This window comes from Monoraphidium neglectum (genome assembly GCF_000611645.1).
Source record: "Monoraphidium neglectum strain SAG 48.87 unplaced genomic scaffold scaffold00370, whole genome shotgun sequence".
NCBI classification, from domain to species: domain Eukaryota; kingdom Viridiplantae; phylum Chlorophyta; class Chlorophyceae; order Sphaeropleales; family Selenastraceae; genus Monoraphidium; species Monoraphidium neglectum.
The window spans coordinates 3,320-29,524 of record NW_014013258.1 but is presented as its reverse complement, the minus strand read 5'-3'; the positions used below and the strand labels follow the sequence as shown (position 1 = coordinate 29,524).

Genomic DNA, 26,205 nt, shown 5'->3' with positions numbered 1-26,205 from the left:
CCCCTCTCCCCTCATCTCACCCCCCCGCAGCTCCAGACCCTGCTGGAGGACGAGGCGATGGCGGCGGCAGAGCTGGACGCCAGCTCGCGGCTGGTGGGGGACCTGGGCTGGCAGGCGGCGGCGCTGGACAGGGCCGTGGCGGACCTGGAGAAGCAGGTGCGGTCATGGTCGACAGAGGGGGGTGCCAGGGGCGGCGCGGGCGCACTTGCCTGGCGGAGCGCAATCAGTGGCGGCGTGCTGGCGCTGTGGAGGGAGGCCTCACCGCATGAATTTGAGTTTGAGGGAGATGGGCGCTTGAGTAGGGCGCCCTTGTCTGGGGGGTCTGGGCTGGGTGCTGTTGGACCGGGCTGTGGCGCAAGAGGAGGAACATGCCGACTTGTTGGGGGTTGGCAGGATGGGGAGCTGGGGACTTTCGGGAGGGGGGGGAGAGGTTCAGGGGCCGCGGCGCCGTCAGAGCAAGAAGTTGAGATTGTTTCGTGACCAGCATGGGCTTAGTTGACGGTGTGCAATTCGGGGCCACTTGCGAGCTGGGCTGCCGTGTGTAAGGCTTTGGGGCGGGGGTTTTCACACCGTTGGCAGGTTCGCAGGCTGACGTGTCTGGGTAGGATTTTGGAGGGGGGCGCCTGGCTGGGGCTGGCGGTGGGGCAGCTGCAGCGCCCCCGCGCGCCGCTTGGGGCTGCTTCACAGCAGACGCACCCCGTGCAGCGCGCAGCCCCTGCGCTGCAGATAACGTGGACAGCCCGGCCTCGTCAGGCTGGGCCACCTGACGTGGTAGCCTGGGTCCAGGGCTGGTGGGTTGGTGCATTAGACCTGCCTTTACCAACCTGCCAGCACTAAATTCGGCACCAATCACACACAATTGAGTATGCACGTGTATGGACGCAAGCGCCCACACACACACCTACACCCACCCCCCCCAAACACACACACACACACGCCGCACCCTGCCCTCCCGCCCATCAGGTATCCGAGATGGAGCGCCGCGCGGCATCCTCCGCCGCCTCGGGCCGCAGCGTATCCGACGTGGACGAGGACCTGAGTGCGCTGGAGAATCAGCGGCACCACAAGGAGTACGACAGGGACCAGCTGCTCAAGAAGCAGGTGAGAAGGGGGGGCTCGCGCACAGGTTTATCGAGAGGTTCCTTTGGCGTGCACAGGGAGACGCTGCTCAAGGAGGAGGTGGGGATGGAAGGTTGCTTGTACGTGAGCGTGTAGGGGGGTTGCTTTGGTGGTGCGCAAGGAGACCCTGCCCACGAAGGAGGTGGGGAGCGTGGGGGAACTTGCTTATGCATGTGTCAGGACGGATTCTGGGGGTGAACAAGGCCATGCTGCTCAAGAAGCAGGTGGGGATGGAAGGTTGCTTGTACGTGAGTGTGTAGGGGGGGGTGCTTTGGTGGTGCGCAAGGAGACCCTACCCACGAAGGAGGTAAGAACGAGGGGGCTTGCACATGCATGTGTAAGATGGGTCTTTGGGGGTGCAGACCCAGGGATGTATTCTTTCTCTGCAAATCCCTGCTTCCAGCGTGTGTGTTTCCAGGAGTGCGTGCGGATGAGATCGTTTGTTTTTGTGTGGGTGCATATGTGAAAGTGAGAGTAGGAAAAGGGGCAGGGGATGAGTCTGAGCAGCGCCGCGCTTGGCTTCATGTTCGCGCCTCTCATGCATCCACATTTTTAGGGCAGGGCGCGCGACGAGGTGCTGGCCATGTCCCTGGCCCTGGGGGATCTGCGCCAGCGGGTGGCGGAGCTGCGAGAAGCGGCCAAGCGGCGCGCGGACCTGCAGCGGCGGCTGGAGGACATCGGGCAGCAGCAGGCGCGCCCCCACTCGTCGGGTTCATGATGGGATTGGGCGGAGCGAGCAGCCGCGACTTTACTGGACGTGCTGTGGCTTTGGTGGCTGAGACGCACCAGCCACGGGCAATGGCCGGCGTTAAGTGGCGTGTGTTGCCTTGAAGTGGGTTGGTGCTCCGGCTTGGTTGTGGCTCCGAGGGCGCAGCAGACGTGGTTTTGAGGGCACCCACAGCCGACAGCGGCACGCGCTCCCCCCCATTTCTGCGCAGGCCGACGCGGCGGCGGCGATCGACGCGGCGGGCCGCGACCTCGCGCCCCTCGGGGCCAGCCGCGACGCGGCGGTGGAGCAGCGCGCGGCGGCGCGCGCGGCGGCGGCGCAGCGCGAGGGCGCGCTGGACTCCCAGATCAGGTAATGCGCGGCGGCGGCCTTGCGCGCAAGCGCGCGCACGGGTGGCAGCTGGCGGCATGTATCTGACATGGGTCAGGGAAGGATTTTAGCGCAAACGGCCGGTTTCGTGACCTGCTCGGGGTGGAAGCGGAGCTCGGCGCTGCGCCGTGGGGTGAATGCTGTCCCCCATGCCGCCCTCAGGTTGCGGCATTGCCATGCAACTGCCGCGGCTGCCTGGGGTCCCGACGCCCCAGGCAGCCTTGGGCGTATATTGGCAGTGTGTTGGGCGCTCTGAATGTGGGGCTGGCGATTATATTGATGGATCCTGCTGGGATTTGGACCGGCTCACATGGCCTCATCCCTATCTGGCAGTGCGGCTGCCAGCCCTCCCGCCCCCACATACCCGGTCCCCCAACATCTCTCTTGTGCACCACTCAAAACATGACCTGCAACCGCCTAGGGAGGCAGTGGCGGCACGCGACCAGGTGGCGGCGCGCTGCCGCCCCGTGGATGAGTACCTGTCCGCGGGGCGCAGCGCTGACCTGGCGCGCACCAGCGGCGAGCTGGACGCGCTCAACAGGCGCATAGAGGACGCGCACAAGGTGGGTGGGGCGATCGGGCGCTCTGGTGTGCACGTGTGCGTGCGTGCGTGCATGGGTATGGTGTGCCTGGCATTGAGGGGGGTGCGATTTGGGTTATCCTGTGTCATGGGTGGATTGAGTGGGGTGGGGTGTGTGCAGGAATGAGAGACATGGAGATGGTGACCTGTAGATGCAGGTGACATGTCGCGTGCAGTGTCGGACACGGGGCTGCCGGTGATGGCAAGAGCTCAGGGTGGGGCGTGAGGCCACCCAGACCAAGCCAGGCGCCCCTGCCGCGGCATTGCCCCAAGTGCAAACGAACCATGTGCGAGTTCCAGGCGTGCCCAGCCTGCCAGCCCCTCCTCTCATCACCTCCAGCCTGGCAGGTTTTGCCATCGCACAGGATGCGCATCAACCCTGGCCGGGACACGCACGCAGGCGCTAGCAGGCCCGCTCCTCCCCCCTGTCCCACTCAAGCACCCTGAATCTGCGAGTCCCCATCTCGCCATACCTGGCACCACCTCGTAGTACCCCGAACCACACCACAGCACACCTCACCTCACCACACCTCACCTCACCACACCCCCCCCACCTATCTCAACCATCTCCCACCCCCCATTCCACCCCAGCACACCAGTGAGCTGGAGGCGGCCCTCCAGGAGAAGCAGGGCTCAATAGCGGAGATGAGCGACACACGGCGCGACATACATGCGGTGCTGGACTCGAGGTGGGGACAGAGCTTGTGTGCGTACGCGCACGTGTGTCAGTGTGTGTGTGTGTGTGTATGTGTGTGCGCGTGTGTGTGGGTGTGTGCGCGTGCACTCGTGTGTTCAAGGTGGAGCTGCAGATGAGTTGCCCTGCTCGACGCTAAGCTGTCCCTGTGTGGCAGCAGGCCGCAGCTGCTCAGACTTCAGGGCCATCTCCCCCTGCACAGTGCCATTCCTCCTGATCGCCCTTGCTCGAGTCAAGGTTGTGTGCTTATCCCCCATCATCCCACCGCACATACACACACACACGTGCACAATCACGCGTGACGACCCTGCGCTCACCCAACCTCTTCCTGACAACGCAAGCCCGACGCCCTGCAAAACACCACACCTGGCCTGCACCCCAAACCCAAAATCCCATCATCATGCACCCCAGGCGCACGGAGGCAAAGCAGCGGGAGCTGGAGGCCAGCCTGGCGCGGTTGCAAGAGCAGAAGCAGCAGGCGCGTGCGGCAATAGCCTGAACGTTGCTTCGCTACACCACACCGGCCCACGAGCTGGGCAGGGGGCTGTCTGTCGCACAGCCACGTCTGCATTTGCATGGACCTTTGGCACACTCCGGGCCCGCTGAATTGGTCACGGAAGCGCTGCAACTGACCCTCCTTGCATCCAGCCCCCCTTCGTACACCACACCACCTTGCTGCCCCCAGATCACCCCCTGAATTTGGCTGCTTCACCCACTTAATCATGCATCCTTCGAATAAAATATCAGATTGGTGACCTGAAGGCCATAGACAGGACGTTTGAGGACAAGCGGCGGCAGAGGGACGACCTGCGCAGCAGCCAGGACAGGGTCAAGGGGCGGCTGGAGGTGGAGCGGCAGGTGCGGCTGGGGGCCCTGTTGTATGGGGGGACTGGGCAAGGGGCGGGTGCGGCGAGAGGGGGGTGCGCAGCATGGTGTGAGCGTCGGACGCCAGTGCGCGTTTCGGCGGCGGCAGGACACGGCGGGATGTGGGGCCGGGGCCGCGCGCCATGCACGGCCGCTCCCGCAGAGGGGGCCCTGTGTGGTGATCGGGCTGCCGTTGTAGTAAGGGTTGGCTTCGTCGCCGCTGGCAGGCTTCTGCCTTGCAGTTCCTGCCACTAGTGCCGGCATCGACCCCCCCCCTCCCGACCTGGCCTGCCCCCCATCCTCCCAACCAGACCATGCGCCAGGCTGAGGTTGAGCTGTCCCAGCCCATGTACAACAACATTGATTTGAAGACCAAGATGATGATGGTGGAGGTGAGGGCTATTTCAACGGGCACTCCCGATTGTGGGAGAGCAGACGTCTGTTTTATTGGGTGCCGATCCCCCAAAGCGGATGTCTGTTCTATTGGGTGGTATGAGAAGGGATGGCGGGAAGCGCCCGGGAGGCGCGGTCGGGGCCGGTTCGGGTGCATGGGTTTGCGGGTCATGCGAGGGGCTAGGTGGCACTTCACACGCCATGCATTATGATCCGCCGCAACTTGCGGGGACGCGCTCACTTGGTGCCCAAGTTGCCGGCGGCCGTTCTTGGGGGCTTCTAGCTATTGAATGGGACGGTGCCAAAGGGGAGATTGTGCAGCTCGTTCTCCGGTCGCTTGTATCGAACCTCGATGGCAACAGGCATTTGCAGGCTGATTGTACGGCATCCATTCTTGAAGCATCGACGCGAACACACATGCACACACATACATACACATGCACATACAAACACACGCACACATGCACACACACACATACATACGTGTGCGTACATACGTACACACACGCCCGCACATCTCGCACGCGCAACACACTCCATCAAGATGCCATGCGTCCACAGCCGCACCACGCAGCCCACAACCCCCTCCCCTTCACCCCCCCCCCCCGAAGGTGTCCACCACCAAGCTGGCGTGTGATGACCTGGACAAATACCACAGGGCCCTGGAGAAGGCACTGCTCACGTTCCACACCACAAAGATGGCAGACATCAACAGGGTGCGCCGGCGGCCGCGCCTGTGATGCACTCCAGGGCCAAGGGGCGGCATGGCGGCAGGCCTTGCCCCCTCACAAATCCACATGCGGTTGCGACTGTGCCCGCCTCCTCTCTGCCCAAATGTTGTTGGGCCTTACAGCCTCCCCCCAACCTGCCAACCCCTCCCCCAGCTTCCATGCCATCACTATGACACATCATCAATTTGAAACCGTCGCTGCATCTCCGCCGTATGCCCCCTAATCCCGTCGCATTCCCCTTCCTCCCGCACCTGCCTCCGACCCCTTCCTCCTCAGACCGTGAAGGAGCTGTGGCAGAAGACCTACCGGGGGCAGGACATCGACTACATCCAGATCAAGGCCGACGCTGACGGGGCGCGGTCCTACAACTACCGGTGTGCGCGCCAGCCCCGTTTCGAAGGGTCCCATCGCGGCGAGCGCGCCTCATCAGGCCCCTGCGCTCCCAAGGGGCTTGTCAGGTCTCGTGGCGCGTGCCCGCATGCTGGCCAGGCGCCCCTCTTAAGCGATTGCTGCACTGCCGACCTGCACCTCGCCTCTGCCAGACACGGCAGTCAGGGACCGCCCCTTCGCAACCACACGCAAAGCGGTCGAACCATAATCTTCACGACCCATTCCGCCACCATGCCGCGCCCCAACCCCTGGACAGCGTGGTGATGTACAGCGGCGGCGTGGAGCTGGACATGCGGGGCCGCTGCAGCGCGGGCCAGAAGGTGTTGGCGTCCCTCATCATCCGCCTGGCGCTGGCCGAGACCTTCTGCCTCAACTGTGGCATCCTCGCACTGGACGAGCCCACCACAAACCTGGACGCCGCCAACGCATGTGCGGCAGCGGGGAGGGGGCGGGGGCGAAGAGGGCGGGCCGGGACAGGCAAACGCGGGATGGTGTCTAGTGCAGGGTGCGGCTTCGGGGGGCTCCTGGCTGAGGGGCCGCCACCCTGGGGGTGGGGCGGGCGCCCTCTCGCGCGGGGCCTGCAAGGCAAAGCCCATGCGTCTGTTGAGCGTTTGGTCCGCCTGTTCCGTCAAGGCGCTGTGCCTTCCCATGAAGCCGCCCCGCCTCAGTCTGATCGTTCCTCACGAACGCGGCTGGAGTAGAGTAAACAACTTCCTGCCTCGGCGCCGTCCGCGCACCACCCTCAACCCCCCCCCCCTCCCCCCCGCAGCCGCCCTGGCGGAGGCGCTGCGCACCGTGATGGCGACCCGCCGCGACCAGGAGAACTTCCAGCTCATCGTCATCACCCACGACGAGACCTTCGCCTCCCTCATCGGCACGCGGCAGCACGCCGAGTTCCTGTGGCGCGTGACCAAGGACGAGGCGCAGCACTCGCACGTCGCGCAGGAGGACATAAACGAGTGACAGGGGGGAGGGGCTTGTTTGCAGATGTGTGCCCATGCGTGTGGGTGTGCGTGTGTGCACACGTGCGCTCTTGCATGTGCGTGCATGTGTATTGCAGTGGCAAGGGCAAATAGCACTAGTTTTTGTGTGTGTGAGTGCGTGTGTGTGTGTGTACGAATGTGTGTCGGAATAGGTTCAGCACAATCTGTGTCCTCTCTTGACTATTGTGGGTAGTGTGAGAATGAATGCGCATGCGACGTCCCTCACCTGTCTATTGTGTGCAGTGGCACATTTGTGACCGTGGTGCCCACAATGATCTGGGGAGTTTGCAGGGCGACGCTTGCCTTGCTACTCAACAAGCGATGCTGCACAGCAGTGGCGTAAAGTTGTGATTGAGTTGAGTTCTATTGGCGCACATTCGGCAAGCACGCGCCGGTGAGCCTTCCTGCGATCTGAATGCACCATCACCCAATACGCAGTGGTGTGAACAACAGCAGCGCTGTCAGCAGCAGCATGGCAGGGCGCTGCGTGCCGGCCGGCCAAGGAACGGGCCAAGCTAGTGTCTTCGAATGATTCCATTTTGGCACAGGAAACATCCGCATGGCGGCATACCAACGCAACAGCGACGCTAAGCCGCACCAGCGCTGCGCAGCACCACGCGCATCCGCGGAACCTGGCAAGCACCTGAGGAGCTGCAGGGATGCTGACCCCCAGATCGCTTCCCTACTTAATCCTGATCATCGCTTGAAATCATTCACATCAACATCATCGAGTGTTGAATGCCCCTCCCACCCCACAACCCCACATACGCAAACACCGACGACGCAGCAGCAAGTGTTGTCGCAGCGCCGCAAGGACCCCCGCCGCCGCTATGGCGCATTCCCTGGCTTCGAGCCAACATTCTAGGAACTCCACGTTGTCCATTCAGGTGAGAGCCTGGGCGAGGGCAGGGGTCGCGCGGTCAAACCGTCGCGATTAAATCCAAAGCTTCTCGCGTGGTAACGCGGAGCGGGCCCCTTCACGCATCAAATCTCTTGGATGCATGATCCTGACACACTCTTGCATCCTCGACCGCAGAGCCGCTCGTTTGCGAGGCCCCTGATCGGCAAGCCCCTCGGCAGGCCAGCGTGTGCGTCCCAGCAGGGCGTAGACAAGGTGCGAATGGCTTTGCATCATATGAAGAGTGCGCTCAGGGCGCTCGTGGCAGCAGGGCGCCGCGCTCGGCGCCGCGCACGTCCCGCCGCTGACGCAGCAGTGTGCAGCGGCAGCAGGCACCACGATCGGCGCATGCCGTGGAAACATGCCCTGCCCCGACTCCAGATGGGCCTCACCACTCATAATTCTACCATGCACACTCTTTCCTCCACCATGCGCAGGCCACCAAGCCCACCCCCTCCACCGTCCCCGTGACCAAGGAGGAGGCGTCCACCCCTGACTACTACAGCGCTGTCACGATCGGGAACCCCCCGATCAAGTCTCGACTTGCCTACTGCACATTTGCCTCTTCCTCTAACTTCACATCTGCCTCTGCGTCTGTGCCGTTCTCTTCCGCCGCTTTTGCGTCTGCGCCGTTCTCCGCCCCGCCGTCCTCCGCCCCCAACGCCCCGCAGCCCAGGCCCAAGATTTCTATCAAGCTGCCCAAGGACATCAAGGTGGACAGCAGCATCAGCACCAGCAGCTGGAAGACGGCGGCGCCACCCAGCCCTCTGCCCACTGCGCCCGCGCCCATCACCTTCAGCCTGTCTCAGCAGCCCCCCAGGCAGCAGCAGCAGCAGCAGCAGGAGCAGCAGCAGCAGCAGCAGCAGCAGCAGCAGCAGCAGCAGCAGCAGCAGCAGCAGCAGCAGCAGCAGCAGCAGCAGCAGCAGCAGCAGCTCTGGCAGCAGCAGCAGCTCTGGCAGCAGGAGCAGGAGGACAACAAGCCCCGCGATGAGTTTGAGGAGGAGCAGCAGCTGCGGGCGAAGCGCCGCTTTATGGACCTGCCCAAGGCAGCGGTGGGCGCCGTCGCGGCCGCCATCGGCAGCGCCGCCAGCGCCGCCGTGAGCATGGTCAGCGCCGTCGCAGGCTCCGCCTCCATTGTGGTGCGCCGCGCCACCGCCAAGCGCACCAGTGCGCCTCCCTCCTGCACCGTGTGCCCGGCTCCTGCGCCAGCGCCAGCGCCGTGCTGCCCTGTGCCTGCGCCGGCACCCGCGCACGCGCTGCCCTCTGTGCCCTACCAGCCGCGAGAGGTGGTGCGCAGTGTCAGCATCCGCGCACCTGTGTTCACCTTTGACCTCAGCGACGATGACGACGACGACGAGACCAGCAGCGGCTGCCAGCGTGCGCGCGCCAATGCAGAGGCGCTGGGGGCCATCACTGGCGGCGTCGCTGGCCTCAGGCTGCAGGAGGATGAGGCAACCCCCATGGAGGGCTGGTACTGGTGGGAGGATGATGAGGTCAGGCAGCAGCACCAGCAGCACCAGCAGCACCAGCAGCACCAGCAGCACCAGCAGCACCAGCACCAGCACCAGCACCAGCACCAGCACCAGCACCAGCACCAGCACCAGCACCAGCAGCAACAGCAGCAGCTCTGGCAGGAGCAACAACTCTGGCAGCAGCAGCAATTCTGGCAGCAGCAGCAGCAGCAGCAGCAGCAGCAGCAGCAGCAGCAGCAGCAGCAACAGCAGCAACAGCAGCAACAGCAGCAGCTCTGGCAGGAGCAACAACTCTGGCAGCAGCAGCAATTCTGGCAGCAGCAGCAGCAGCAGCAGCAGCAGCAGCAGCAGCAGCAGCAGCAGCAGCAGCTCTGGCAGCAACAGCAGCAGAAGCAGCTCTGGCAGCAGCAACAGCAGCAGCTCTGGCAGCAGCAGCAGCTCTGGCAGCAGCAGCAGTTCCAACAACTGGCCCCATCCTGTGTCGGTGAGTGGTCACCAAGCAGCCGCTCCTTGCATGCCCAAAGTTGCCATTGGACCTGCTGATTACTTTTAAGCCGTTGTAGTATTGGCAACTATTTCACCAACACTGCTCGGTCACCTCTCACCTGACACCCACAGAACCTTCAGGCGCGGGTGATGACGGGGATGTCACGATGACTGACGCGCCTGAGGAGTCGCCGACGATGTCCCAGCTGCCCACCCTGAGCTTCGCCGGCGCTGTCAACCCCCACATGCTGGCGCCCTACCCGGTGCTGAGGCCAATCACCGACATCGTCATCCCTGAGCCCGAGCCCAAGGTAAGAAGGGCTTGTGAGGTGCCGCATCTTCTCAAGGCACAGGGCTCAGTGGCGTGGGGGCATGTTGGCCGGCTGTGCTCTCACTTGGCCCGCTGACCTGCTGTCCTGCATTTGCTTCTGAACTTGACTGAGTGTGCCCTATTGCCACAGTCTGGGGCGCACCTAACCAATCGCTCCGCAAACCGACAAACCGTCAGGGTGTATGGGAGCCTGTCAGGACACCGGCTGTGCAGCGTTCCTACTGCCGCAGCGAGCAGCGAGTCTACTCCACGCGCCCGCGCCACGCCTTCGCCCACTGGTGATGCCTGCGTGGCAGTGCGCGAACGCCATCTGCCTGCGCCAACGCCGACTGCCTGCGACAACGCCGTCTGCCTGCGACAACGCCGTCTGCCTGCGCCAACGCCGACTGCCTGCGACAACGCCGACTGCCTGCGCCAACGCCGACTGCCTGCGACAACGCCGTCTGCCTGCGACAACGCCGACTGCCTGCGCCAACGCCGTCTGCCTGCGCCAACGCCGACTGCCTGCGACAACGCCGTCTGCCTGCGCCAACGCCGTCTGCCTGCGACAACGCCGACTGCCTGCGACAACGCCGACTGCCTGCGCCAACGCCGACTGCCTGCGACAACGCCGTCTGCCTGCGACAACGCCGACCTAGACCCCTAGAACTAAGCCAACTCATAAGACTTAGAGGCACACTTAGACAGGGGCGGCTAACGCCTGTGGCGGAACCCAAAGCAAAGCACAGCAAAGCACAGCAAAGCACAGCAAAGCACAGCAAAGCACAGCAAAGCACAGCAAAGCACAGCAAAGCAAAGCACAGCAAAGCACAGCAAAGCAAAGCAAAGCACAGCAAAGCACAGCACAGCAAAGCAAAGCAACGCAAAGCAAAGCAAAGCAAAGCAAAGCAAAGCAAAGCAAAGCAAAGCAAAGCAAAGCAAAGCAGAGTTTGGGGCCCCTTTGTTGGGGACAGAAGAGACGTGGAAAGCCTACAAACTCCTCTGCCGCCCCTGGCTGGGGGCCCCTTCGGGGGTCCTGCAGCAGTGGGGCAGCGGCGGGGGTTAGGCTGCGGACGTCGTGCGAACTCCCGCATGGCGTCCGCAGCCGCCCAGACAACCGCAGTTCAACGCTGCGGGGGTGGATGCCGCGCAGCGATGGGGGTTTGGTGGGGCGGGCGACGCGAGTGAGCCGTTCAGAGTTGGCATAACGTGACGGTTCCACTCAGGCTTGTGCGTCTCAGTTGTGAAGTACTTAATTGGACCCTCCAAGGGATGTCAAGGACACGACCTCATGCTCTTCCCAGTCCCTTTGCCCACCTGCCTTTTGCAGGCTATCACGCCGTGACAGATGGTGGGTGTTGTGGACGTGGACGCTGAGTCATTGATGGAAGGCAAAATAGGCATGCACGTGCATTACTCTTGGCTTCTGTGGGGTTTTGAGTACTTCCACGGTCAAAATATATGTAAACTTCAACTACCTTAAATCGTAGTCGGCCGTCACTGTCTCTCAGGGGCCGGGCGCAAAGTGGCAAGTGTGCCGCAAACAGCGGAGTGCTCAATGCAATTGGGGTATCCCTGCCCGTACCTACTCAAACAGATCACATACCAGAAGCCTGGCCAATGAATTCAGCGCATGATGGTGGCTTGTGACACTGTGAGCGCCTTCCTGTCACTCTACGCAGGCGGGGGGCGGCGTTTCGCCGTGCTGATGCGTTTGCTCCAGCGGCATGGCCATCATATGGTCAAGTGTCGAGAAGTAAGTGTTTTTCTTCTAATTTTCTCCTGTGATACTGGTACACACAGTTTTGTCGCTGACAGACATTCATCCATTCACAATTCGAAATCCCGCGTCGATCAGTGACTAGACCGGCCAACGTGCGCACCGGCGGCTAGTCTTTGATTTAAACTGAATGGGACGGGGAGGGTTCCAAACAGGGTCGCTGCGGCCGCATGCAGCCAAGGGCGGTGCGCCCGTGACCCGCGCGCTCCGCCGCCGTCCACCACCCGTGGTGGCGCGCCAGGCTGTGCGAGCACCAGCGCCCTCTATCACGGAGCAGGCGTCTGAGGAGCAGCAAAAGCGCCGCCTCGAGGACTCATTCCGCCTGGACGGCGCTGCGAGCCCGGAGCTCCCAGCGCCTCAGGCCGGCGGCGTGAGCAGCAGCGCCGCCCGAGACGCAACGTCGCAGGCCCGCGCCCCTGCCGCCGCAGACGCCGCAGCTTGGCCGCCTGCAGCGCTGCGTCTGCCGCGGTGGCTGGTCGAGGCGGAGCGGCGGCTGGAGGCAGACCTGCCCACGATTGGGCTGACGGTGTTGTTCATGGTGGCGCTCATTGGCTACGAGCGGGGCGTGCAGGTGATGGCAAGACAGCTGCATGCGCGACGGCTTCCGAGGGCGGCTCCTTTTGCCCGTCGGTCTTGCAGAGGAGCGGGATGCGCGCGGCGCAGCCGCATCGGAAGCGCCACAGGGCGCGGCGCAAGAGTGGCTTGTGCTGGGCTCGCTCACGTTGCTCGTGCCCAGTGCAGCGCTCAGTCCTTCTCTCGCTCCAACGCATCAACATACAACAATCCTACGCTTCCTCTTTTACCCCTGAACAGTCGCTGCTGGACAATGTGTTTGGGGACAGCCCCAAGGGCTCCGTGGCCTGTATTATCATGGGCCTGTGGCTGGTGGGTCCAGGGGCCGGGGAGATGTTGGGTGCCTCACCCCTCTGCTGCGGATGGGCAGCATGTCACCCCAGAGTTTGCGCATGGGACTCTCGGCCCACGGTGCTCGGCGCCCACTCGGCAGCCCCGACGCTCGCCTGGACTGTTTTGGCGCCGGCCAGTAGCGGCGTGGTGGGGGTAGCCTCTGTTCGATGTTCTAGTAACCCTCATCGGCCCCTCTCGGCTGCCCGTGTGCAGGTTTTTGGCGTGAAGCTGTCTGGCGTGCGCTGGACTGCCGTCTGGGACGTGTCGGCCGGAAGCAATCGCGGCAGCCGGCGGCAGCAGTAGGGCCAGTGCGGCTGAATCAATCCCTTCATTTTCTTTTTCCCCTTTCCCCAACGGTCAGCTGCAGGCGGTGGTGATCGGCTAAGCAGTCGTGTGGCGGCGCCCGGGTCTGCAGCTCGTCAACGTTTGTCGTCTGGCTGTCAGGAGTGTGTCCTCCCATGAGAGTTTCGTACGTGTGTTTGGAAGCGACGTGATCCCCTGTGTATTTTGCATTTGTATTATCAGGAGCTGCACCTCCACTTCCTCAGATGCACCCACGATACAGGCGTCTGCTGCCACGAGCCCCTGCCACTTGCGGGGCCGTGCGGGGCGCGGTTCGTTGCGCTGCTGGAATCGTGCCTGGCCATTATTATTATGACTTCACTGCATTGTGCCGGCGAAGATTTGTAACCTGCATTCGAGACCTGTCGCCGCCCAATGGATTACCGTAAAAGAGCACTCCAAGCACAAGAAAAAGCAATATGTCAGCCAGACTGAGCCACACCCCTGCACGGGTCCGATCTCAGCTGTCCCCTGGCGGCCCCGGCGGGCGGCGCGGGCCCCTGTCTGAGCCGGCGTTGCCCGCTCCGTCCTCATCACCGCTCCACTGCCTCTCCAGCTGCTGCCGCGCATCGTACACCTCGTAGCGCCGCCCCTCGACACGCGACTCCTTCCAGCGCCGCAGCGCATTGTTTATCACCTTGCAAGGCGGGCGTACGTGCGCGGGGCGAAGGGGAGTGTCTGCTGCATGGGCTGCGCAGCTGCGTGGTGCTGTTTTTGTTGCGCCCAAGGGGGGGAAGAGTGTGGGGGAGTCAGGCGCAAGTGAAATGCACTGTGCGCCGGCTTCAGCAGCGGCCGATTACCACGCGCATTCGCATCAGGTGCGCCGCCTCCCACCTTGTCAAGGCCGAAAATACGCTCAAAAGAGAGGCCAAACAGAAGCAGCAGGAGCACGACGTTGACAAAGGCAGTGCCGCCGTCGATGGCGAAGCCGCGGTTGGCGAAGCTGCGGGTGGAGCAGTAACGAGTTGATCACAGGGTCCGGTCAGCGGTGCTTGCACCATAGTGCGATGAAAGGGTGGGACTGGTAATGTTTGCCGAGTATGACGTGTTGGACAGGCTTGTGCATACATGCGTGGCGGGACCCGTTGGCCAGAGTCGGCTGTTGTGCGCGAGGGGACGCGCGGGTGGCGTTTGTGGCCGCACCTGTCCACTGAAACTCGCTGCTGACCGTACGGATCAATCTCAGCTGAGGGCGCGTCCCTGGCCACCGTGCGTGAGAGGGCCCCAAGGTTGCTGCTGTAGTAGCTGCTGCCGCCATAGGCGTCTTCGCCGCCAGCTGCTGCTGCGGGGTGCGCACGCCGTCGGTGCGAGAGCGCCGCTGGCACGGCGAGCCCTGAACAGAGCTGCAGGCGTTGCAGAGGCTGCTGCTGAAACATTGATTTTAATGGCATGGTGTTTGGGACAACCAGCAGCTCGCAAGAGTCCTGCAAACGAGATCAAGTGTTTGAGGCTGCCGCAAACCCGCGGGATGGTTGTCGTGACGGAATAGGGCGCCGTACGACACAAAGCAAACTTGATTCGCGCTTGGAATGGGAAATTGACAGTGCCTGCAGTGTGCCATACAGGAGGCATTTGACTTGGTCCGCTCCAGTGACGCAACGCAGCGTCCCGGAGTGCTTGCACCCACGATGGTTGGCTGCGGCTGTGGCCTCCTCTGCGAGCATCAGCACTCAACTGCATGGCTGTCGCACACACGCAGCACGACAGCAACACATTGGGCTAAAGCTACTCTCCAGTTCCCTGTCCAACCCCACTTGCTGGCCCATCACTTGGACTGCTTACTGGGGTAGACCATGATTGGCAGGACGTGCAAGGCCTTGGGTGAGCACACCCGTAAAGAACCGTAAATATGCATACATACACAAGCTACATTAGGCAAGCTCCTGCACCAAGGTCATGCACCAAGGTCCAATGGCTGAAAGTAGACGAGCCGGAGGTGCGCGTGCAAGCACGACTCAGGCTGAACACTCATTGGCACCTGCCTGTCGTGTAGGGGGCGTTGCCTCTCAAGGAAGTGAGCCCATGTATGACACAATGCACGGCTGCAGGCGCTGCTGCATGTCAGCGCACAGCGCGAGCTTCAAAAGCCAGGCTCGAGTTGCAGGGCAACACCGCAGAATTCCACGCTTGGAATAATCCCCACGAGTCGTATCTGATGGGGCACCTGACATCAAGCCATGGCTGCGCGTGAGGTCACTCACAATGTGCGCCCCCAATGAGGCCGTTAGCCTATGTCTCCATCTCGCTTGTATGCTCATGGTGGTGATGCTGCGGGTGCAACTGCGCCTGTGCCGGTGCAGCAGCCCCACCAAACACAAACCCGCCGCTCAAGGGTGACGTGGCGCCCGCTCCACTGTGCAATGCGAACGCTGGCGAGCTGCCTGCTCCTGTGTTCCAGTGCACCTGGTTGCCTCCAAAGATGCCTCCTGCGAAAACAAACCGTGCATCACACGCCAGTGCACGTTTGCGCAGTTTACAAAACGCCAGGCAGTGGCTGGGCATTGCATGCGCCTCCACAGCAGCTGCAGTGAAGCAGGACCGGCCTGGCGGCGTGCATGGTGGGCCCGCACGAGCCGCTCACCTGGTGACGACCCCGCCGGCGCCATCTGTAGGTGCTGCTGCTGCTGCTGCTGTTGCTGCTGCTCGTGTGCCTGCTGCTGCTGCTGCTGCTGCTGCTGCTGCTGCTGCTGTTGTTCCTGTGCGTGTGTATGCTGCTGCTGCTGCGGGACGAGCGAACCTGCGGGTGAGACGGGGTCACTTCAGCAGCCCGCAAGACGGCATCAGGCCTGGATTCCTTGGGTGGCTGTCATCATCCAGAAGCACCCCGGACTCCCCCCCCCCCCCCCGCCCCAATGTGTCTGCTGCCTGCACATCTCTGCAAGCGCGTCCAACTTGGGACAGCACAGACACGGGTACTGCAGCCAAGGCAAATTTGAGCCCGGTTGCGTGCCACAGCGCACCTGGCAGGCTGACGGCTGCAAAGCCAAAGGGCACCGAGCATGAGTTGTGTAGCCGCATCTCCAGGTCAACCAGCCGCTTGGTGTCCCCTGCAGGGCAACGTGGGACAAGACATGGGGCAAAGCCAATGAGTTTGGCCGGAGTGCGGTCAGGGCAGCGGGCTCTCCTCTGCTGAAGCGCTTGACCAGCGCCGCTGCGCACGGCCCGCGCGTCACGGCGGCGTTTGAAAGATGGCTCAGCATGAGTGGCACTGCAAACGTTTTGCAAGCCAAGAGATATCCGTGTAGGCTTTCACCCATTCAGGCTGCCGGACTTCCCCACGCCCCCGTCATGCGGAAATGAGCGCACCCTGCGATATGTTGACCAGGGGCCGCTTGTCTTTGACCCATTTGTAGGCCTCCACCAGCCGCCAGTTGCGGAGCTTCATGAGGTAGCCAATCACCACCGCGGGGCCCCTGGTGTGGGTGTGTGGGTGGTCAACACGGGACCAGTTGGTGGATCAGTGTGGAGGATGGGAAGGACAGGTGAATCCGTGGAGTCTGTACGACTGGGCAACAGGAAAGGAGGCATGGTCCTCGAAGCGCATGAAGGGGAGGCGGGTGCATGCAAGGCAATCTCAGGAGGCGCATGCTACCGGCCCGCAGGAGCGGGTTTTCGGCGCAACAGCAGTCGGGCATGCCGCAGCCCGCATCGCAGGCACCCTTGCCGCTTGCCCTGCCCTCCTACCTCGACACGCCACTCATGCAGTACACCAGGACGCGCTTGTTCTCGCTGTTGACCTTGTCTGAGGGGCAGTGGAGGGCGATGCAAGGGTGCACGGCGGCAGAGCAACCGGCAAGTCAGTGATGGAGGTGTGGCGGCTTCAAACAGGGGAGCTGCATGACCGAATGGCATAAAAGAGCGTGCAGCAAGACAACACCTCGCTTTACAAGGGGCAAAGCCGCACGGAAAGCGTGCCTGTTACCGCAGCAGGCTTACACGAGCGAGCGCGTCCCTGCATGCAATTGCATACGAGTCAGCCAGCGCACCCAAAAACTCAAAGCACTGCTCAAACTCTGGGGGTGCGGTTGACACTGTAAGGTAGTTGAATGTGTTCTTGAACAGTGGCTGGCAGCTGGGCACAGTCTGCAGGGGCATCGCCACCAGAAACGACAGCATCAGTCAGATGTGCATGCGGCTGCAGGGTATTATCCGGCAGCCGTATGCGTGCTGCGGCCTGATGCATTCGCGCGGCGCCCTAAAATTGTGCTGGGGCTGTGACATTATGACGGGTCAAGCATGCACCTCGGCCCCGTCCACCCATCCAAGCCACCCCGGCATCGAAGCCGCATGCACCAGCTGACACACCTTTCAAGCGCAGTCACACCCACAGCTGTGGCCGACCCCTCCTCACGTTGAGAATGTCTGTGATCTGCATGGCCCTGAGGAGCTCCTGGCGCGACGCGGTGTCGTAGCTGTGAGAGGCATGCGGGGTGCGGGCGGCGACGCATGGGTCCATGATGGCATCCGCAAGAAGCGGGGACACCTGGGTGGACTGCGGGCATGGCTCATGCAAAGGCAACCTGGGCGCCATCGACTAAGGACTCTCATGCATGTGTGCCCGTTGGCAGCTGGACCACCGCATGCACCAGGTGGTGTGCGCGCATGCGTGCATGCTTGGATGCCTGTGTACATGCGCGCATTTGTACCGCATGCCGCTGCACGCGCGCCCCACCGCCCGCCGCTCATTATACCCGCCCACTGCATCTGCCGGCCCACGCCATGGCAGGACCAACGGCGGACTGCGCTGCGTTCTTTCCAAGAGCTACTGCGGCTGGTAATTCACCTGCCCAGGTAGAGGAAACCGGGAACCACAGTGGTGGGCATGACGGTCTCTGGTCGCCCCGCTGTTGACACAGCAAGGACGTGGCCGCACACCTTGCACGGCTCCCCGCCCTCGTACTGTAAAGCGAGACAGAGCGTGCACCAGGATGAGTGCAATGTTTGTGTGTGCCGGGGATGGGGGCGGGCGCTTGAGCAGGTGTGGACAGCATCGCCGAACAAGCTGGCCGCGATCAAGACAGAAAAGGCGCCGCTTGCACGAGGCGGGGGTGATCTGGCCACGTGTGCGACCCTCCGCCCACTGTCTGAGGTGCTCACGTCATGGTAGTGTCCACAGATGCTGCACGCCTCCTCCCGCTCTCGCTTGCCCTTCATCGAAGCGGACGTCAGCGCTGTTCGGCTGCAGAGCGCGTCGCGCGGCGCTAGCACGTCTCACAGGCGCGACACTCGGCGTGCGCCAGGCTGTCAGCGTGCTTATCCACACGATCCTTCTTGTATGCGTTCAGACAAAGCAGTAAGAACAGCCCAAGCAGAGTCTTTGCCTCCGTCGGGATTTTGGTGCGTGGAGCGTCTGGATGACTTAGCGGCCTGTCTTAAGGCTCATCTGAATGTGCGTGTTGATCAGGCAACCACATACCGTAGATCGGTCCTTCCCGGATCTGTCGATCTTAGCTCATCTACTCCGGCAGCGGCGGAATGCTTGGATACGTTGTTCTCTCATTATCCCGCATCACCATCCTGGCCACTGAGCCGGTCGAGTGCGTCTACGATATGCGCCAGGGCGTCGCCTGATGGTGTTGGCGAAACCGCCGCACCGCTCGAGCTCAACCTGAGCTCAGCCTTGGGCGCAATGCGTCAATGTTCCTTGCCCCCGATTGCAGGGTCGAACCTCCTACTGCGGAGCCGACCACATCATTGCTGCATTGTGCATTTGCTCGTTGTCTTACTCCGTGCTGCCCCTCTCGAGACGCCTCACCTTTTGCCTCGGCCGGCAGTATCTGAGGTGAGCCCAGGCCACGTGCTGCCTTAATGCAGCGTGCCAGAGGTATTCTGATGCGTGCAGAGGACTCCAGATTACACAATTCGCATCCAATATCATGCACGGAGGTCATTGAAGCAGCCAGTTTGTTGCATTGCAAGGCAGCCATGAGATGCGGCTCACAATTGCAGTGTCATATCAAGGAATGGTTACGTAGTCAGGGCCCAAAACGGCCGCCGTAACGGCCCCCGCGCATTGCGAATGATCCCCTGCCCCAGTGCGGAGCGCCGCCGCCGCCACCTGGATATCCGCGGCCCCCATACCACCCCGGCCCTTGTTGCCCCGGGTGTTGCCCTGGCCCTCCAGCCCCACCAGGGCCGTCGCGCGGGGACGGGCCGCCGCCGCGTGGCATGGGGGCCCAGCCTGGGGACGTCGGCAGCGCCTCCCCCTCCTCGGCATCCATGCCCCTGGGGGTCCGTGGCAGCTGCAGGCTCTGCGAGCGGCTCATGCTAGTCGCGCCCCGGCCCGGACCCCCACTGCCCCACCCGCCGCCACCAACGCCGCCGCTGGCGGCCCCGCCCCCGACCCCGCCGCCGGCGCCGGCGCCGCTAAAGCCAGGTGGCAAGGCCGGAGGCCGCCGCTGCTGTGGTGGCAGCGGCTGCTGCCACTGCTGGCCGCCTGGGCCGGGGCCAGCGCCACGGCCTCCTGCGCCCGCAGGGCCGCCAGAGCGATCAGGAGGCCCGCTGCCGCCGCGGTGGCCGTCTGGGCCGCCCACCCAGCCGCGCCCGCCGCCGCCGGCCGGCTGCGGCGCTGCGGGGCCACCTCGCCAGCTGGGGCCATGCCCACCATGCCCTCCTGGCTGCTGATGTTGATGTTGCTGCGCTTGAGGTGATGCAAGGAAGCCGGGCGGCGCCGACCGCTGCGATTGGAGCCCTGGACCATGCTGCTGCTGGTCTGAGGGCTGCCACTGCCTCTGCTGCTGTTGCTGTTGCTGCGCCAGCGCCTGTGCGGCGGCGCGTTCGCGCTCGCGCTCGCGTTGCTGCTGCTGCTGCTGCAGCAAGAGTTGCTGCTGTTGCTCTCGCTGCTGCTGGGCAGCAGCTTCCCGAGCCGCCTGGGCTGCCTGCCGCTGCGCCTCCTGCTCAATCTGCAGTACCTGCAAGAGATACACGCAAGCGCCCTCAATGCAATTATGAGCGCCCCTCTGATGCTTCAAGGCGCACAAGCTGCTAGAACACGGCTTGAAAATTTTTGGGGTGGCGCAGGGAGGATGCATGCCCCTGCGTGCACAGCCCCAGCCAGAAGACAAGTCACCTCTATGCTGCGACTCGCGATTACAAATCAAACAGCCTGGTTGGCAGCCCACCCTGAGCCTACCTTTTTCAGCTGCTGCACCGCCTCGTGCTTCTCGCCCTTGATGCCCTGCAGCCGCTCCCGCAGCTCCGCCAGCTCAGCAGTCGCCGCCTCCTGCTCCGCCGCCAGCCGCGCCCGCTCCGCCCGCTTATCCTCGCGGCTGGCGGCCTGCTCCTCCTCGATCTCCCGCTGCACCGCAGCTAGCTGCTGGCGCTGCCACTCGGGGTCAACCTGGGGCTCAGTGGGGCTGCCGCCATCTCCGTGGTGCACGCCAGGGCCCGAGGCGGCCGTGCAGTCGCCGGTGCCGCCGCCGCCGCCGCCGCCGCCTTCGTGCCGTGGCTTGGCCCCCCGCGCGCTGCTGACGCCCGCGCCGTGGCCGCCGCTAGCACGGGCGCCCGAGCCGCCGGCGCTGGCGCCGCCGCTGATCGCGCTGTTGGCGCCATCGCCGCCCCCAACGGCTCCGCCGCCGCTGCTCACGCCCTCGCTCCCGGACGATGCCGAGCATGTGACAGCGCGCCCGCGCTTGAAGGCCTTCCGCTGAGCGGCCTCAAAGGTTCCGTCCTGGACGGCTGCACGCAGCTCGGCAAGCGTGCGCTTGGCCAGGAGCGCCTCAAAGGCGCTCGAGTCGAGCGTCCGTGGCGGCGGGTCGAACACGCGCTTCAGCATATGGGAACCGCACACAGCTTTGCTTCATGCCAATGGGGTCACGGCCAATGCTTGCAGTGCAGCTGCTGCTTAGCAAAGCCGTTGTTGCCGAAAGACTAATTGATCTGATACCAACTGCGTCCTGATTGCATCACACGGATTTGATGCGGTATTTTCCTGTCCAATAAATATGAAGGGCTAGGAGACTTGCTTGTCTTTGCCGATCAGCGTGGTGCTGATCTGGTCGACGCGCCCTTCGACGGGACCAAATGGAGTCAAAAGAGGAGCCACCGCAGCAACAGCAGCCAAGCCCTATGTCAGAGGACGAGGCGGATGAGGACTCGCAGCCGCTCCGCAAAACTTTGAGTTTGCAAACCGTGAGTGCCGTCACCCTGCCTCCCGGCGCTGTCGTTGTCAATGGATGCAACTCGATCATGGAGACTGATCTGGAGCCCGCCGTGCTGTGGTGCTGTCAAGAACTATGCCCTGTGTTGTCGGGCCTCATGCGGCGCGCTCAGCGCACCCTGCAACGCGTTACTTGGCCGCCATGTCTTAACGCGCCCGCTTGCAGAAAGGTGTTCCTGTTGCGGAGCACGATAACTTTGCCCCAGCAAAGCTCCATGCGGAAGAAACCACCCATGCTTCCGCGGCGCCCGCCGCATTGGAGGCAGCATCGGGCGAACAGCCCAACCATGAGGGGCAGCAGCAGGCGCAGCAGGAACTGACGGTTGAGGGGGGCCCAGGGGCACAGCAGCAGCAGCCGGCGCAGAATGAGCAGCAGGGGCACCCGAAAGATCTGGGGCTGGCACATCAGCCGGAGACGGGGCATCCTGCGCACGACAGCAAGCCGAAGCAACCTGCTGCAGCGCCAGCACTGCAAAGCACCACGAGCATGCGCCTTCGCAACCAGCAGGAGCGTCGCGTCCCCGACGCCTACGACCCGGCGACGGCCGGCAAGAAGCCGCAGCTGGCCAGCACGCGGCTGCGGTCCGGGCGCAACCGCGACCGCGGGCGCGGGGCGCACAGCGGGGAGGACGACCACGGTGACGACGCCGCCCATGAGGAGGAGGAGGGCGGCAGCGACAGCAGCGACCAGGGGGACACGCCGCCGCGGCGGCGCGGCGCTGCGCTCAGGCGGGCTGGCAGCGGCAGGCGGGCGGCGGCCGGCGCTGCGGCAGCGCTGGCAGAGAGCGGCAAGAAGCGGCCGCGGCGGCAGCAGCAGAAGCAGCAGAAGCAGGACGAGGAAGAGGAGGGGCACGAGGGGGCCCAGCAGGGCAAAGCGGAGGAGGGTGACGACGAGGAGGGGAATGAAGAGGACGGGGAGGAGCACGATGATGGGGAGGCTCCAAAGGCGGGCGTCAAGCGGCCCAAGCGCCAGCGCTCTCAGGACAAAGAGCAGCCGCACCAGCAGGCCAAGCAGGTGCCCGCTAAGGGTGCCCGCCCTGGCGGCCAGCGACGCAAGCCCCAGGGGACGTCAGGAGCCGCAGGGGGCGAGGCCCAGGAGCAGCAAGCCGAGGCGCCCGACACGGCAGGCCGCGGGAGAAGGGCGCGCCCAACGCGGGGCGCGGCAGGCGCAGCGATCGCCGCACAGCGCAGCGAGTCGCCCTCGGCCGCGCCAGTGCTGCCGCCGACGCAGCAGCAGCAGCAGCAGCAGCAGCAGCAGCAGCGGCAGCCGCCGCCACCGCCAATCGACCCGGCGTCGTACCCGGCTGAGCAGCGGCCGTTTGCACAGGCCGCGCTCGACCTGGAGGCGCCGACCCAGGGGCTGATGGCGCTCGTCAGGGAGCGCATGACCAAGCAGCAGGCGGTGAAGAAGCTGCAGCAGCAGATGGACATGGCGCAGCGGCAGCTGGCGGAAGCTGAGGAGCAGCTGGCGCGCGGGTTCCCGGAGTTGATGGCAAAGGCGGAGCCCGCGCTGCGCGATCTCGCTGCGCAGGACGCCCGCGTGGCGGCGGAGGTCATGGCAGGGCAGCCGCTGGGCGTGGTGCTGCGGAAGTGGGTGCAGCACCTGGCGACGATGCAGGCGCTGCACCCGGCCGGCGGCGGTGCGGACGAGGCGGTGAAGCAGCTGTCGGAGCGCTGGGACATCAAGCCGCGCCTAACCCAGCAGCAGCAGCAGCAGCAGCAGCAGCAGCAGCAGCAGCAGCAGCCTCGGGCACGTCTCAGCGAGGGCCCGCCCGATCGCGGCACCTCGGCCGGGCCGGCCTCTCCGCCTGCCCCACCGCGCTCACGACTGCCCAGCAGCGCGGGCGGTGCGATCGTGTCCAATCGGGGCAACACAGGCGCGGGGCAACTGCTGCCGCAGCATAAGCAGCAGCCGCAGCTTCAGCAGCAGCAGCAGCAGCAGCAGCAGCAGCAGCAGCAGCAGCCCTTCCAGCAGTTCCTGCAGGAGCTCGTGCCGCTGCGCTCCCTCGGCGACGCGGCGCGCGACGCCGCCCTCCTCCGCCTCGCCGCCCACCTGCTACCGCCCTGCGCGGTGGACCCGTTTGAGGCCGCACGCACCATGGAGCGCGCCTTGTTCGACCAGCACGGCGGCGACGCGCGCGGCGGCGGCTACGTCCGCCACCTGGGCGTGCTCTGCGCCGCACTCGGCGGCCCGCCGCCCAGCGGGGCCGCGTTTGTCGGGGCGGACGGGCGGGCGGTGAGCCAGGAGGAGCACGAGCGGCTGGGGGACGTGGCGCGGTGGTATGTGCTCGACGGCGTCGTGGCGGCCGCCCAGCTGGTGGCGCGGACGCGGCCCCTGGAGGCTGAGGACGGGCGCGCTGGGCCGGAGGCGCGGCGGGACGAGCAGCAGGGGGCCCGGGGCCAGCGGCAGCAGCAGATCATTGAGCCGGAGGTGTCTGTGAAGCGGGAATGAGGGCCGACGGCGGGCGCGCGTTCGTTTGGCTGCGGCTTCGGGGTCGATGGCACTTCACTGGCGGCTGGGAGCTGCAATTCACTGCGATCACCGGCCTTATTCCCGAGTCACCTTGAACAGTCATGGCCTTCGTCATGCGGTGCCGCTCATGGGCGTTTATCTATGTCTTGTTTTGGGTGTCTGGGCAGGCTGGTGGCGCTTGTGTCAAGGCTGGCTTTCAGTGAGGGCATGGCCCGTCAAAATATAACATTCGCGCTCGCCTGCATTCCATTGTGCTGGTGCGAGTTCGCTGCCGCGTTCTCAAGGCTAGCTGCGGTTTGCCACGCAGGATCGGGTGCGGCGGTGTTGACCTGGGCGTCCCACAAACGAACCTGCACAGCTGGACACCAGGGCACCTGGATGAAGCGGTGCCTCCTGCTGCCGCATGCCACTGAGAGTTTACCATGGTCAAGACTGACAGTAAATTGCGTGAACGTGCAGCGTCACAAGAGTGCCACGATGAATGGCAGGCAAAAATGTGGGTCTGCTGCGCACGAAGGCCGCGCCGTGCATCGCCGCGTGCACTGCGGTTGAAAGCCGTTGCAATCCTTCGCCGTTGGGTGTCCCGCGGCACTCGCACCGCAAGTGACGGCGCGCGTCATCACTCCCTCACCAGACACGCATCGCTCAGAAACCCCCTCTAAACACAAACAAGGGTGCCACCCAGCCACGACGAGGGCGCACATGTGCGGACCCCAGCCGGCCAGGTCCCGGCCGACCCGGTGCAGTGCAGGCTGGAGGGCCGGCCAGATCCCTCTAGCTGATGTAGCTGTCGATGTGCCTCTTGATCTCCTCGCAGCGCTCCAGCCCCACCAGCTCCAGCCGCGACTTGTCCTTGAGGAACACCACCATGTCGCCCCACGCGCCAAACGCGCGCGGCACCATGCGCACCTCCTTGATCTGGGAGAACGCCACCTGCGGGCGGGTGTCGCGCGTGGCGGGGCCGGGATTGGGGCCAAGAGCATGCAAGGAGGGGAGCGGTGTGCCAGCGATTGGCGGCCTCCTATTGCGTGGCCATGCCCTGTGCGCACAGCGACGTGGGTGTGAACTCCTGCTGCGCCGCACCGCCCACCTGGGTCTGGTTTTTGAAGGCTGGGGACGTGTTGGTCACGACGATGCGCTTGTTGGTCACCTAGGGGGTAGGAAGAGGCGCTGTTACGGATCTCAAAGCCGCGGGACCAGGGATTGAGGCTGAGCGCAGGGGATGCGACGACCCCCAGCCATTAGAATGCCTGTTGAGGGCCGTTCCTATGCTGCGGAGCGCCTGCGACCAGATCCGCCCACAAAAGCGGCCTCGCTGTCCCCTAAAGCGCCCGCCAAGCCGCCCCCCCCTCCCCGCGTCCACGGCCACCTTGATCGTGATCCACAGCCGCCGCCCGACCGACGCGAGCGTCAGCGGCGCGTAGATCAGCGTGGCTGACAGCAGGATCGACAGCACCAGCTCGATGTTTGACCCGCTGCCCTCATAAAAGACGACCTCGTCGCTCCAGTCGTTCGCAGGCGCGGCGGCAGCGGCAGCGGCGGCGGGCGCGGGCAGGTCGGCGTCGGCTGGGGCGGGCGCTGTTGCAGGGGCGCCTGCAGGTGGGTTGCACGCAGAGTTGTACGGGCCAGGGTCGGGCCGCGGCCGGGTGGTGGTGGCGCCCTCGACGTCAAGCTTGCGTCCTGGATTGGCTGCTGCCCACTGGCATGCTGCCTGGGGTTCCAACCCAAGAGGGTTCGAGGCGAATGGAGTAGCACCAAGCAGCGATGTGGGCCTGCCGCGGCGCTTGCCGCGCAGGGCGGCGCTCGTGCGCACCTTCCTCCGCAGCACGCCTGCAGACGTCCCTGGGCTGCGCGCGGTATGTAGGAGCCACTGATACTGACAAAAATGGGCGTGCAGAGGGCCGGCACGCGGCCTTTACGGACGGCCCCCGCCAGATGGCTGTGGACGCCATGATTTATCGCACCCCCGGGCGTTTTAGGGTGTTTGATTGTTCCACAGGTTGCTCTAGAATCGAGAAATGCTGATGCTGAGTCTCGGATTAAGTGTTCTAAGACCGACCAGCGCAGAGGAGGCCCACTCCAGGTGGCGCGGGCATGCAGCGCGTGGCTGCTGATTACCGTACACAAGTGATCAAATGTGGTCATGCGGGGACTAATGATGAGCAGGCGCCAACAGCAAGCCGCTGTGCGTGCCTTCACTGTGTGGTCAAACGGGCGGTCAACGCGCGCTGGTGTATGTCATATCCTAACAGGTGGTGTACGCCTGAGGGACCGCACAGGAAACATCAATTACACAGCAGCACCATCTTCCAACATCATCAAGTTGAGGTGACTTATTCAAGGCTCATGCGCCGGTGGGTGGCTACGGTGGAGTTGAGTTTCAAACGGCCACCCACGACGGAACAGAATCGCAGAGCTCCAAAAACGCCACCCGATCCTCACCCCTCCTTTGTAACCCGCACTGACACCAGCTCGCACCCATGCCACTGTGCGACACCCGTCCCTACCCAACCGTGAAGCCCCACCCACC

The 26,205-nt window shown here is 64.1% G+C and overlaps 5 protein-coding genes across 5 annotated transcripts; 3 read left to right on the top strand and 2 right to left on the bottom strand.

Moving 5' to 3' along the window:
• Positions 1-57: 57 nt before the first annotated feature.
• On the top strand, positions 58-6,830 carry MNEG_3060 (DNA repair protein RAD50; the record flags this gene model as incomplete). Its single annotated transcript, XM_014048468.1, has 13 exons — positions 58-156; positions 964-1,101; positions 1,676-1,824; positions 2,021-2,197; positions 2,637-2,778; positions 3,387-3,484; positions 3,901-3,971; positions 4,259-4,347; positions 4,665-4,745; positions 5,358-5,462; positions 5,754-5,851; positions 6,124-6,296; positions 6,637-6,830. 13 exons carry the CDS (start codon positions 58-60, stop codon positions 6,828-6,830), a joined length of 1,614 nt encoding a protein of 537 aa, XP_013903922.1.
• Positions 6,831-7,680: 850 nt separating this feature from the next.
• Positions 7,681-13,005, top strand: MNEG_3059 (hypothetical protein; the record flags this gene model as incomplete). The annotated part of the gene is made up of 7 exons (XM_014048467.1): positions 7,681-7,737; positions 7,887-7,964; positions 8,186-9,704; positions 9,839-10,017; positions 12,038-12,367; positions 12,610-12,681; positions 12,916-13,005. The coding sequence occupies 7 exons, from the start codon at positions 7,681-7,683 to the stop codon at positions 13,003-13,005; spliced, it is 2,325 nt and encodes a 774-aa protein (XP_013903921.1).
• A 499-nt stretch (positions 13,006-13,504) lies between these two features.
• On the bottom strand, positions 13,505-20,818 carry MNEG_3058 (dual specificity phosphatase; the record flags this gene model as incomplete). The annotated part of the gene is made up of 12 exons (XM_014048466.1): positions 13,505-13,681; positions 13,879-13,987; positions 14,188-14,326; positions 15,626-15,781; positions 16,005-16,091; positions 16,351-16,457; positions 16,729-16,786; positions 17,031-17,127; positions 17,396-17,456; positions 17,828-17,888; positions 19,348-19,684; positions 20,177-20,818. The coding sequence occupies 12 exons, from the start codon at positions 20,816-20,818 to the stop codon at positions 13,505-13,507; spliced, it is 2,031 nt and encodes a 676-aa protein (XP_013903920.1).
• An 871-nt stretch (positions 20,819-21,689) lies between these two features.
• Positions 21,690-23,654, top strand: MNEG_3057 (hypothetical protein; the record flags this gene model as incomplete). The annotated part of the gene is made up of 1 exon (XM_014048465.1): positions 21,690-23,654. The coding sequence occupies one exon, from the start codon at positions 21,690-21,692 to the stop codon at positions 23,652-23,654; it is 1,965 nt and encodes a 654-aa protein (XP_013903919.1).
• A 795-nt stretch (positions 23,655-24,449) lies between these two features.
• Positions 24,450-25,627, bottom strand: MNEG_3056 (hypothetical protein; the record flags this gene model as incomplete). Its single annotated transcript, XM_014048464.1, has 4 exons — positions 24,450-24,608; positions 24,766-24,825; positions 25,045-25,268; positions 25,489-25,627. 4 exons carry the CDS (start codon positions 25,625-25,627, stop codon positions 24,450-24,452), a joined length of 582 nt encoding a protein of 193 aa, XP_013903918.1.
• Between the last annotated feature and the right edge of the window lie 578 nt (positions 25,628-26,205).